Here is a 13,553-nt window from a genome sequence, read left to right on the forward strand (position 1 = left end):
TTGTCACTACCTGGAATACATTTGCCCATAGATCCTTTTTATTCTAAACATTTCTATGTTTTGCCAATGAGAAGATTTTTCCATCCTAGTTTGCATATTGCCATCAACAATTGCTGGTAAGTACATAGAAAACATTTGGAACTTAAATCCTCTTCTTGTGATGTTTGTACTGATGGATAAGGTGACTAATAACATTGGGGCTCAATATTCATTAGCACCTGGATTCGGATGTTGGTGGACTAGCCAGCCAGGATCTTCAGTTTGCTGGCACTAACTGCTGGTAGCTGCTTCCAATTCTGAGGGTCCGGTTGGCTGAGTGCCACCAGCCAATCGACCCTACTATGCCACTTCCCTCATGTTGACTGGCAGTAACCACCCATTGATGTTGTGCCGCTGTTCTTGCTTCATTGGGCGTGACTGTAATCCCAAGATGCACCCTCCGCCTTCACTTCTTTCTCCTATCCTCCTCCAACCTGGTCTCCCACTTCGCCCTCTTCATGCATGCACTTAATTCATGGGCAGTGAATTTCTTTTGGCAGCCCTTTTGAATGTGTTACTTGTCCTTTCATTTTTGGGTTCTGCAAGGTTCCTTGCGGGAAAGCCCATGCTGTAACATGGCACCTAGCTCTTTGCGACACAACTGTGATGGAGACAAAACAGTTCATAGAAAATACAGAGCCTGACATATTGTGAGCAGGCTTACACATACATTTTTAATTAAACTGTTTTCATGTAGTGAAGGTTACAATTGAAGACTATTTTGTGTAATTATCAAAGTAGTGTCTAACTGGAAACTTGTGACCACATATCATTCCCTGATGGTTCAACTGAAGGACAGGCTGAGGCTATATCACAAAGACATTGTGTAGTGTAAAGTGTATACTTTTTTCTGACAGGGTAGTTACTTGAGTGCATAATTAATATAGGCTGAAGGCAGTACCATTTGTGGTTGACCGCGTGCAGCAGAATCCTTCACGGTTATGAATGCCTGTTATCGGATTAACGTCTTTTGGAGGCTGTCCCCTGTGGTTTATTCCCATCGCCTGAACTTGATAAGGAAATTGATCTAAGAATACAAATGTTATAATATCTTCAAGGGGCAGAGGGTGGCCTCATAGAGAAAGGTAGCACAGTGAGATGAAATGGCTACTGCTCTGCAGGAGTACAGGGATCAGTAGTGGCTAAACCACCTACTCTGCCCCACACTACTACTAAAGCAGCAGTGATGCCAATCACAAAGTTGAAACTGGCACAGCCTAATGGGTATACCTCGTTCACCTTTTTTGGTGGGGTAGGATGTACGTCACAGGATGGGGTATAAACTGATGTATAAGCTGATGGTAAACGCAAACAGTATGGTTGTACCCGTAGAAAAATAGGAACTTGAATAAAAACGGAAAATGCATACAACTAAACACTAAAGAACAGAGAACGCAGATTTTGAGAAATAACACTCTGGGTGAAAAAGCATGGGTGCTCGGACAGGAGATGTCATTAGCAATTTCGGTGTTCAAGGAAGTGTCATTTAAAGGCCAGAAGGAGGGACTTAAGTCACTATGGCCCTTCAGGTTCGACCAGGGGGACAGAGCCTCTCCAGATACCTTTTAGTCCTTGGTTTTGGTTGCTTGACGGCACTCAGCCAGGCTTCTGGGTGCTTTCCTGCCTCCGAACCAGCATCAATATGATCTAATTAGGTTGAACCAGTGGCAAGTCTGTGCTTAAGACTGTGGAGTAGATGGGAATAGTATGCTTTCATTCAGTTCAAGATGATTCTTTGGTTGGGTTGAACAAGTGCTCGTTATGCCACGAGTCTGGTGCTTTCACAGTGATGAACTGGCTGGCGGTCGAGTCATGGCGACGATACTTACTAGGTCGAGATGACATTGACAGCTCAAAGATACCATTAAGTGGTTTGAAATCCTTTGTGCCAAAAGCAGCTGTGTGCGTCTTGTAGCAGCTGGAAGTGAGTTGAGCTGTCTCGAAGATGTCTCAAGGCAGTACATTCAGTGCCAACCTGCTTCTGGGTTGCAGGGAGGCCCAATCCAGGGTCTCGGGGGACAGACAAGTCCTGTTTTACAACCTTCCAATCCAGAAAGCTTATGAACCAAAACAGGATTCTTCATCACCAGTGAGCCAGATCCTGGTACCAGTTCACAGGCAACAGTAAGGCCTTGGTCAACCGCAGTGACGCCATCAATGTTCCCTCTGGGATGGTTGGGTAGCAGACCTTTCCTCTGCCTTCTTGCTCTCTGTCTTCATCTCTTCCACAGAAGACTTCGGAATGAACTGTATTCCCAACAGAGGTCAAGTGACTAATTCAGAAAGTTCAAAAACAAATCCACTAAAACAGGTTTTCCTGCCCTTCAAAGCGCAAAGTGCAACAGCACTGTTGTCAGCAGTCAAATCAAGGCTGCTGTAATAAGTGTCCTTTGCATTCTGACATCAGACCCACAGTGATATGTCTGCAGGACGTTGGGATGAGCAGGAAGCATAGAGAGCTACACATACCCTCTGACTACTCTTGCTCCACCTTCTTCCCACATCTGCTAATTTCAGGACTCCAGTGATATGTACCCTGGTGTGAGAGTGGCTTTATGTCAGGTCTGCCTTTGAAGCAACGGTTCCATGGGGAACTCCCAGAAAGGACTTGTGTGCCCTGGGAGGGGATATGTTGGCCTTCCGATCTGGAGGGATGAAAGGGGATGTTGAAGGCTGTTTCTTGGACACTCTTCCCAAATGGCCATTGTAGTGACAGCCAGGGCAGATGGCTAATACATAACATCCCTTTCATGACTAAGCACTGGTAACCAAGCTAAGACAAATGAGATTCAAAGGATGTGACTGTATAATTGTGTAATCCTACTGGCCACCATGTCATAACCAGACATGGCATATCTTCAGTTTAATGTGATACCAGACTTAGTAGAGTACACAATTCCATTTCAAATCGGAGGTGCAGATGATTAAAAAGCCACCTCTGCCTGTTGGAACTTTGTGTTGTAGCAGCTGTCGGGAATACATGTGTGACCTTTGAACCTGTTCTGCCCCATTGCGTGGTTGGGGGATGTCAGGAGACTGTCCCAGAAAAATCAGAGAGTGCACGGTTTTTGGCATGGGGTGTTGCTAAGGGGTCATATTAGTAGACCTGATTTTTAGAAACCAAATTACCTGCATCATTTTATTTCTAAAAATAAAAAATATTTATCTGTATGGATTTTCTGCCCCCACTAAGAAACCTTGCTGCCACATAGAGCGAGTTTTGAGGCTTTCCATGTGATTTGTGACAACCCAAGAAATGATGTATGCCATCTACTCTAGCCTTCATGGGAACAGTAACTAACTCCGAGTTAAAAATCCTGTTTCAAAACAGGCCATTTTTTTAACTTGTGTTCACTGCTGTGCCTTGATGAACAAGTTGGAACCCATAGGCTTGGTCACCCATTCGGTGCTGCCCATCCATCGCTCTAAATTGACTTTGATTTAACTGAAAAATATTAACCTGGCTCCTTCATACAGTTATTCTATTGGGAAATGTAAAAGGTGACTCCAAATGAAGTGTCTTGCTTGACTAGCTGGTTTTTGTAGATTTAAGGGGTTTGCTCTGCAAGGCCTGGGCATGAAATGCACTGTCATTGGGTGGACACAGCAGAGATAAATTTAAAAAAATAAGAGAAAAATGAATGCAGTCCTTTGGCTTTTTCTAATTCGGTTCTTTGAAAGATCATTTCTTTTCCATTTCCATTCAAGATATGTCAATGGTGCTCTGCTGAATTGAGTTCTAGTTAAGTTGGAGCCTCCATATTGGATACTGAGTCTCATTTGGATATGCTTTTCTGGTTTGGTTTTGGTTTGATTTAAATGTAAATAGCCCATCAACCTCGTATGTAGGAAGTATTGATCATATTTTATTTTGAACAGAGGAGAACACATTATAATACATTGTTTTGGTAACGTTTGACCTTTTCTCTTTTTTCCAAGCTAATGAGATTAGCATATGTGTAGGCAACGTGCTGTAAGCAAGAGCTTGGTGAATAATCTACAACCTTGAAGCCTCTCGGGGAGCGGTCTGCAACCGGTGGCAGCTCGCGTGATGCCTCACTGTGCCTATGTTGGCTAGGGATGATGCTCGGTGTAGTGCAAATATCTGGAGAGCCAAAGGTTGCAGACAGCCTGCTCTAGTCTCCATGTAAACTTGCCACTGCTCTTGCAGTGGCAGGGGTTTGTGAACTAGAAGGTGGGGGATCGAAAATGTCTATCCTTCTGGGATGCTTCTTTTCTCAGGGGCAGACTTTCTTTCAGCACCAGAAGACTGTACATTCCAAGGAGAGCAATGGTCATATGCTCATTCAAATGTTGCAGAGCCTACCTAATTGGCTCAGGGTTTCATTAATGTAGCCATAGATTACACTTTCTTTTTTTTTTAAATCGCATCATTGTGACTGTTAATGACTTTATCAAGATTTAACATTGTTTGGTGGAGTGAAGATTTTATATTAAGACTTTCACTGTCCTGTTGCGTCATGAAATAGCCTGGTACCTATTTTAGGACTAATGTACTCTTGTTTTTTTTTCTTCTCTTTAGTGGCTCCATCCAAGCCAAAGCAGTCGATCGCCGGGACAGTGGAGTATGGGCAGGTGATCACACTGACCTGTTTCTCCGAGGAGGGCTCACCGATCCCCACCTATACATGGCAGAGTTACAGTGTGGAAAATCAGCTGCGACCACTCCCCCCGACCGCAGTAGTAGGTAATGATGGATGACTGTGCCGACTTGCCCGTACATGAAGCAGGCGGAGCTTGTCTTGATTGGATATTAGACTCTGAACAGTAAACCAGCTCATGTGTTCCCCAAAACACAACCGAGTGCCCCGTCGCCTTGCCTTTATTTGGGATACCTTCTCCTGGGTATCCTTCTTTCTTAAATTATCTTCATAGACCTAGCGGCCACAGCTTGGTAAGTGATGAGACCCATCAATACATTCAGATTACTGGCTCAAGGGACATTTTCCCACGGGTATACCGTCTGCATGATCGTCTGTCCTCCAAAAGCCTCAACGCATGAGGTTCCACAAAATTGTCTTCAAAATATGTAAAAAATAAAAACATGAAATGATTTGCAAATGTCCTATCGTTTTGTTCATTATTCAATCCTAACCTCTCATTGCAGACAAAGGAGACTTGACACTGAAGAATATTTCTGCAGACACCTCTGGTTTCTACTTCGCCACCGTCAGCAATACGGTAGGCAAGGAATTCTGCAACATAACCGTAGCTGTGATGCCTCGTAAGTGTTGCATGCGTTCGCCCGCGTCTCCTCCCTCTGCTTAAAATGTAAATGGATCCTCCCATGCTGAAATGGGGGGCGGGGAGGAGGGGTGGGGGGGAGAGGATCCTTCATAGGTGATTATGGTCGATCGGAGATTCGGACATAAAGGATGGGAGCGTCTCCAGAGTTTCCCCACTGTGTAGACTGCCTGCCAGCCCTCTAAACTGAGTTCCAGAATCTCCCTTTTAAGGCATTTATTATTCAAATGCTGCCTGAAATCTGAAAACCTTTTTAAGTACACCAATTATTTTGCACACTTCCACACATAGGGCGTGCACTCCTGTTCACCAAAACGCATACCCCACATGGGCATGGGAGTACCAGTAATATAGCTCAGTGGGCAGAATGGTTCCTGCTGAAATCTGTGCATACTCTGCAGTTGATAGTTCAAATCGTGTTAAGGCCAACCCAAACGTTAGTCCTTTTGAGGTTCATGAATGATTGCCAACTTTGGCTTGGTAATAATAATTATGATAATAATAATTATATATAACTGTTCTATGTACCGTGCTTTTGTGAAACAACTATATAAATACTTTTTATTATTACAAACTAGCATTGGCAAAGCAACTAGTTTTGGCTAGGCAAAGGATAGGCATTTGCAAGGCACTGGCTTAATGGTACTAATTTTCCATAAAATGGATACAGCTGGCAAATGGTGCGAGTAGTTGGGAATATTATGTATGTGTCTAGAAAAGGCCATCTATTTCTTCTATATTGCCTAAACAAAAGCCAAACATGTTGGCTTTCCCAATGCTTGCTATATATTGGGACTAGAATGCGGCTATAAAATGGGACTAGCCTTTAATCTTTCCAACTAATTGAGTAACTGTGTTGGTATCATTCTCGTAAAGTATTTTGCTAATGGAAAAACCCAGCTTATTCGATTTACCTGGAAAAATATCCGCATGGACAGCATTTAGACCAGAGGATTTGTTGCACTTTGAGGTTAAAGTTATCTGGACCTCTCTAAGGGACACGGACCATCAGGTTCAATATTCCAAATCAAGCAAGTCATTTCCTCTCCATTTCCATGTTTTCCTTTTTCTGAATCTATAACGTTTGCAAGTCTCTTCTGGGACCTAGGTTACAACTTGTAGATAGCAGTTATAAGATGGACAATACACAGTCCTTTTTCAAAGGACCTTTTACTTATTGGCTGCAGCCACCAACAAGTCTTCCCAGCTTCATCCTGAAGAACTTTCTTCCCTGATTGCATGCAGGACATGTATTTTGTCCTCAGCCTATCATTTTTAAGTAAGACCTCCATTAGTGAATTCCTAGATTCCTTAGTTTTTAGTAAACCAGATTCCCCCCTCTCCATTTTAATCCTACCAATGGTTAGCCTATGCGTAGTCTTAAGAATATTCTGTAAGAACTCCAATATCACATGGTGTGTACATTTATACAACTTCCAATATTATTAAACATCTTCCAGGAATAGACTACTTACAACTATTCTTTGTCCAAAGTTTCCCATTTTAGATTTGCAAACAATACGCCCTCCAGGATTTGCCCCCCTCCCAAAAGTGCCTGAAACATTTAGCACTAGATCCAGGGCTGAATGATCACTCAGGTCTACCCTTCAAATTAAATGAGCAGAAAAATTGCCAGTCTTTGATGGGAATACATTTATAGGACATTTTAGCTCTCTTCTTGAACCACAAAAAGTGAAATCGCCCACAATGTCCAAAGTAATTTGGCCATTCTGTGATCTAAGGCCCAGATTCACTAATAGCAAATAAAACCTAAGCCCCTGGTGATCCTTTCTTCGATCACTCATTCTTGGTTTGTTTATTTAAATTATCGTGTCATCCTGTGTACCGAATAGATAATCTCGTGGACCCATTCCAATTTTAACATGGTCACCTCCCAAAAATACTAAGAGGTTGTCTTCTTCGTGGACAAATTTGATATAAGCATTTAAGCTAGGAATTCTGGCCGATCTCCCGGTAGCTGTGACAAATTACTTACAGCACGTATCACATTAGCTATTTGGGAGAATTTCAACATTGTTTCTTTTGCCTAGGTGAATCATTTGCTACCAAAATAGTGAACCCACCTGAATTTCATCCACAAGTGTTTTTTTAAAAACATTTTTGAACCGCTTTAAAATGGGTAAAATATGTGTCGGATCTCTGCAGATAAATTATAGACTACAAACGCATATAATTAATCGAAGAATCGGACCATCTTTGAGCCAAGTCCCACTATATTCCAGAATAAATCAGTAATTTCAATATCTAGATTATTTTAAATGTGTGAACCCACAACATTACCTCCATTGTCTGATGATTCATTAGATGTCGTCACTTCTCCTCATGCGAGAGCCCCTTCTCACGAGGCAAGGGAGCTGAGGCCGCTAACCGATATTCCCCCTAGGGTGGTTTACTGTGAGAGGAACTCATGGGGAAGGACTCCCAACCTGGGGAGAAGGACGGCCAACTGGGTGATAGGCAGCACAACACCTGAACCCAAACCTGACAAAAACTCTCTTACCCTTTCACACACACCCTTTGGCTTATACATCCATGTGCTATCATAACATCATATCGGTTCCACAACTGAGATGAAGATCATCAAAGACATAAAAATGAACACCTATTCAAGTACTGAGAAGAGGTTGCCTCAATCAGCCATGAAGAGTCGCCCATGGAACAAGAGGAAACGTTCTAGTGCTCTGGGGGGAGGGGGTAGGGTGGGTGCTCACCTAAGCAACATAAAAATAGACGAAGGACTCTGTGACCTAGAGAACAGTCCTGGATGCAGACCAGCTGAGAAGAGCAGCTTGGGAGACAGTCCAGCCCGGGAAAAGCAAGGAAGATGCAGAGATCACTCCGAAGAAGCCGAAAGCCGTCATTCGCTGAAGACTGGAAGCCTACAGAGAGAATCCTTTTCCTGGAGTTGTAGAGTTGGTCAGGAACATGGCTGGAGGCTGAGAAGCTTTGTTGCAACTTTACGAAGGTGGACTGCACCGTCCGGGAACAGTGCCTACACCACCGACCTGTAGGATGAGAACGAGACACGAGGAACATCCGCGCAACTCTTAAAGTAAGTAAGACACCTGGAAGAGCCGGAAGAGTGTCCCAAAGTCAGTGAAGGTAGCGGGTGTAATGCAGGAACCGGTAGCGGTGTAAAGTTGGAAAAGGAATGCAAGTTGATTGAAAATAACGATACAAGTAATCCTCCTCATACCAGTACTTGGCAGGAGAGTGAACCAAGTGGCCCTAGCATAAGCGGGATAAAGGCAAGTGTTTGGAACCTGAGCAATATAAGGGTCTGGGACCTGAACCAGCATTATGCGAGTACCAGAGGGAGTCTTCCTGTAGATGGTGGCAGAGAAGTCCACTGACTGCCAGGGGAGGGTCTGAGATTCTATCCAAAACCGCATTTGGGGGAGAGGGGCCCACTGGCCACCAGGAAAAAGTTATGGGACCCTGTCCACTGTAACAGTAGAGAAGAGGAAACCACTAGTTGTGTAAGAAGGGTCTAGGACCCCAACAGACAGCTTGGAGGCGGAGAGAAGTCCACTAGTCATACGGAAGTATCTGCAATCCTAAACAAGATATGGGACATTGTTGAAAGAAAATCACAAAGGCGAAGTGTGCATCAACCCGGAAACATTGAGGAAAGATGCCATCAAGGAATACCAGGAGATGGGAGTCATTCTCCTGGTAGCAAAGCAAAAGTTATGATAAAGGTGCCACGGGAAGGGAGTTATTCCCGTTGGCCTTGTGCTGAACGCTGCCGAAATCTACCAAGAGAAGGGAGGCATTCTCTTGGTCATAAACGTAAAGTTAACGTGAAGCTGACGGGGGAAGGGTGTCATTCCCCCTGGCCGTGTTGTGCGTTATTTCAAGATATAACAGGGAAAGCAAATCATTCCCCCTGGTTTTATTGGAAGTTGTGCAGAACCACACCAGGAGAAGGGAGCCATTCTCCAGGAGAGAACATTGTGTAAAGACTGTTGTGAAACTTGTAAACCAAGGGACGGGAGTCATTCCCCTGGGTATTTTCTTGTTTCAAAGGAACATTTTGTTAAATGCCATTCATGAAGCGGGGGAAATGAGCCAAGCTCCTTAAAGTAGGAACTTTGTTAGTTTACTCTTTAGTTTTATAGTAAAAGGGATAGAAGTAGGTTCTGACACAGGATAGTGTATTTTATGTTGACGGGCATTCTGACAGACCGTTTTAGTATTCGTTTTGAGGCAGGGAAGCCCCTTTTAGAAGTTGGGGATATTGAGGACCTTTTCTCCATTTGCAAAATAAGTACATAACCAAAATCATGCCAACTTTGTCGGTCTCCTCCTCCTTCGACACCCTTCCAATTGGCAAAAGGTTCCATTGGCATAAATATCGGTGAATTGCTAACAAACTTCACAGCATCTGCTTCAAGGGCCACAGCAGGAGCAATATCTACAACAGGTTTTTAATCCATCTCCTTCAATGCTCAAATGGCTGAAATCTGTTTTTAATAGGAATAGATACATCCTCAAGATTTAGTCTAGGCCACGTTTTAGGAATGGGGATAAATAGGTTTTTTTTTTGTTCCACATCTACCTGTCTAGCGGGGATAGAACGCCTGGGGTGTTAAGACAATACGATAGTCAACTTCAGAGGTAATTTATACATGCGTTCCACAAAGTAGCTACTACACAATCTCCTTACCCCACGTTCTTTATGCCCCCAATGCATGGGGGTTGCCTGACCATTAATACATTCTCGGGATTAAATGTGGAAACATGGAGATTACTAATGAGTAATCTAATGAGTAACCGTAATCGCTAACTAAAAGGTAAACTCATTTTCTCTCGTTGGACCTTCTGGTATTTGGCTGAGGACAACTACCAGGGTAGCCGTTTCGCAAAGGGAGGCTCACTTATTTCCTCACAGAAGCATTCCCTGGATGTTACTATGGATTGGGAGGTTAGGTGATAAACACTACAGAATATTTCCTCTAGTTACTCCTCCATCCCTTTAAATTTTCTGTTAATGACCTAACCAAAGAGTTTAAATCCTTTGTCTTCAGCATCCCAAATCACCTGGCGGTCCCATGTGCACCGCTTGAGATATACTTCCAGAATAGCTGTTTGCCTTTAAGTGGCGGTGGGGGAGGGGGTGGTTCAGGTACTCCCTGCAGCAAAACTCTCAATTCTTGACTGATTTGTTTGACTTTTTCCTCCAAATCCCTTTCAGCATTTGTTTTAGTCCCTTAGTGTTTAGTGTTCCACTGGGTGTTGTGTACCAAATGTAGAACTATGTCCTGACCACTGGTAACTATTTTTATGACCGCGGTTTTTGCTCGGAACCCACAGAGAAACGGCCTCCTCTGCACCAAACTCAATATTGAGACATTAACAATGACATTTTCAGAGGTGTCCAACATTGATTTAAATTTACCCGGTGGTCGAAGTGTACGAAAGGAAGTAGTGGAACTATGCTCCCTACTGGTCTGAACCACTCCCCACAGACCCCATCGCCACACCGCCTCCCATGCACAATATAAACCCCAAAACACATGTGCCTGATGTTTAAGGGAACGTCCAGTCCAGTGCAAGTTTCAACTTCTTCCTACACTCAAACCGTTCGGGAACAGTTTCATTTTAAAATAAAAGTATAGGCACGGTAAAACTTAATTAAAAGAAGTAGAGGAACACTGCTTCTGACCGCTCCTGTCCACTTCGACCACTGAATTTACCGACTGACCAATCAATGACAAGATTAACTAAAGGTCATAAAAAGAACAGGTCAATAAGGGTGTCCAGCCATAAGAATAGTTACTATTTAACCGACAGGTAACTGGTTCAAATAAATATGATGCAAGGCACAATTCAATAAGGGCTGTAAACCACCAGAAAAGTTAACACTCCGAAGAGCCTTGAAAAAGCCCAGAGTGGGTAAAACGTGAGTCAGCATAAAACATATAATCAGGTATGTGAACAATAAGCCAAAAGGGTGTTATTATATGTACTCCTGAGGAGTGGCTACTTAAATGAACCAAGAACACCATTTATGAATACTTGTATACCAATACAAATGTTCCTAATATCTTTTTGGGAAGAGCACATGCGGCTTGGAGAATGTTCATACAAGATACTGTGTGGTTTGAAGGGTATCAACAAGTCCACCACATGCTAGACTCTTAAAACTCACAATTAAAGCATACTACATGTGGTTCGAAACAGTAACATTCAAACCCAGTGCCAAATATATATTCTGTGAGACAAAATAAACCGGTAAGGTGTTCTTTTCCCACCACCAAGCAGCTGTTTAATTTTTGGATTTTCAAGAGATAAGTAGGTTGGTTACATTGCACGAGGGGTACATGTGCCCATTTCGGTACTTGACACCAGTTAATACATACCTTCAAACATCCCATGAACATCATTTTGAGAAATGCCTTCTTGCTTGCAACATTCGAGACAGTAATATTAGGACACTATTGGCAGCAAGAGGTAGCACTGAACATGCAGTTACGTCAAGGATGTTTCAAGTGCAAACATTACAAGAGAGTTCTACAAAGTCAAGAACACTTTGGAGAGAAATTAACACTTTTTTTGGGAGATTTCCATGATAAACCAATACCTCGAGCATGAGCCACCCCTCAAGGACAAAGATGCTGAGAAATTAGTGATGCAATGGGGAGATACATGTTGTCCACATGCCTCTCAATATGATTAAAATGCAGCATGCAAAGAAACGCCATACACGGCTGAGAAATAGATTGCAATCATTAGGAAGCAAATTAACTGAAGGATTCACTAGAAGCCAAAAAAAACCCCCCAATTCTGGAATGCACTTCAAATGAATACCACAATAAGATCCAAATTAAAAGCGCTAGAAAATATTTCAGATGATGGAAAAGGTATAGAGATGATAGGCTATTCACTTTCCAACCCAAATGTAATACCAACATGTGCAAGATGTCCAGAGAGTACACCTAGGGTCTTCCTCATTAGTACATGGACAAGGAATGCATAAAGGCAGCTGCTCATCCGTGAACAAAAAAACTTCAGGAGGCTCCAACACAGATTTGCTCAAAGGGCTATTTCTTTTTTTTAGCACCAATGAGCTACAAGAGGCGGAACAAAATGCAAACTGTTACAACGGTTACATTTACAATCCGAGAAAATAAGGATGCAAACTTACCAACACAGTGAGAGACAGAACAGAGCCAGAAAGAGTAGACAAACATGGGGTCACAACAAGATCACAAATGCGACCTCTGGAAAAATGCAAAAGGATGGGGAGATTAATCAATAATTTGAGCACCAAAGTACTTGCATCTGCACAATGAAATTGTTGCACAAAGGCTTATCATTTGCTTTTAGTGTACACTGTGAGAAACCTGAGGGTATTCTAACTCCAGAAACCCTTGGATCCTCTGCACAGGTGGCCAGGGAAAGGCCACTATTGGATCCCGACCCTGGGGCCGGAGAAGTGAGGGAGGATCACCTGGGTGGACCATCTTTGGGAACTGGAAGTGCAGTACCCTTGGGCGAGACATGGTATCTCCCTTTTCTGAGTGACAACCAACCCAACCCAACCCCTCCCCAACCTGCATGGGATATTACAAGCCAGCTCCCCTCATTTCTCCACCATTGACACATAACAGTACTGGGACGAAGAAGCAACTAAGAGCAATGAAGACTGTTCTTTTACACCTCTAGTACTGGGAAGAGGAAGATGCCTGCTAAGACTACGGAAAGTCAGGCATGTCCCTTTAATGGGAGTCAGGCAGGACTGAATAATCATTCACCCCTGCAGCCTGTCAAGAGGCTGCAAGTGTATAAATGGAGCCCAACCCAGTGGCAGATGGAATTGACAGGAGGAGGACGAGAAGGCCAGTCCCTGCAGCAGAGGACCGTTCAGCATGACATGGGAGTGAGGGCTCCCTGGATCGGATCAAGAAAGGTGAAGGGAGCTGTGCTGGAAGGCTGCCCCATTCCTTTCTATTTAAAGTGCTTGTTCCCCTGTGGCGGAGAAACACCCCAGGAGTGTCTGAGGGGCACAAGCTGGCGCTCTGGCACTAGAGTAGGAAGACTGTGTGATCTGTGCTGCAGCACAAACCTCCTAAGCAACCAGTGAGTTTCAGGGGCTTAAGAAACTGGTGTGCATGTGTGAACTTAAGCATTTTAAGTAATGCATTGTATCACAGTGGTTGTGTGCGTGGCAGAAGGCACGTTTTCGAAGGTCTCAGAACAGTGAACAGTTCAAATAACATGGA

The 13,553-nt window shown here is 43.5% G+C and overlaps 1 protein-coding gene across 1 annotated transcript in view; it reads left to right on the forward strand.

Annotated features, from left to right (window-relative positions):
• GPA33 (glycoprotein A33) overlaps positions 1-13,553 on the forward strand; it is a 299,569-nt gene that overhangs the window by 259,575 nt on the left and 26,441 nt on the right. The window contains exons 4-5 of the mRNA XM_069635968.1: positions 4,583-4,747; positions 5,168-5,284. Coding sequence (XP_069492069.1) covers positions 4,583-4,747; positions 5,168-5,284 — 282 coding nt within the window. The remainder of the gene's footprint in view (positions 1-4,582; positions 4,748-5,167; positions 5,285-13,553) is intronic.

This window comes from Ambystoma mexicanum, chromosome 7p (assembly GCF_040938575.1).
Source record: "Ambystoma mexicanum isolate Mex_15411 chromosome 7p, UKY_AmexF1_1, whole genome shotgun sequence".
Lineage (NCBI taxonomy): Eukaryota > Metazoa > Chordata > Amphibia > Caudata > Ambystomatidae > Ambystoma > Ambystoma mexicanum.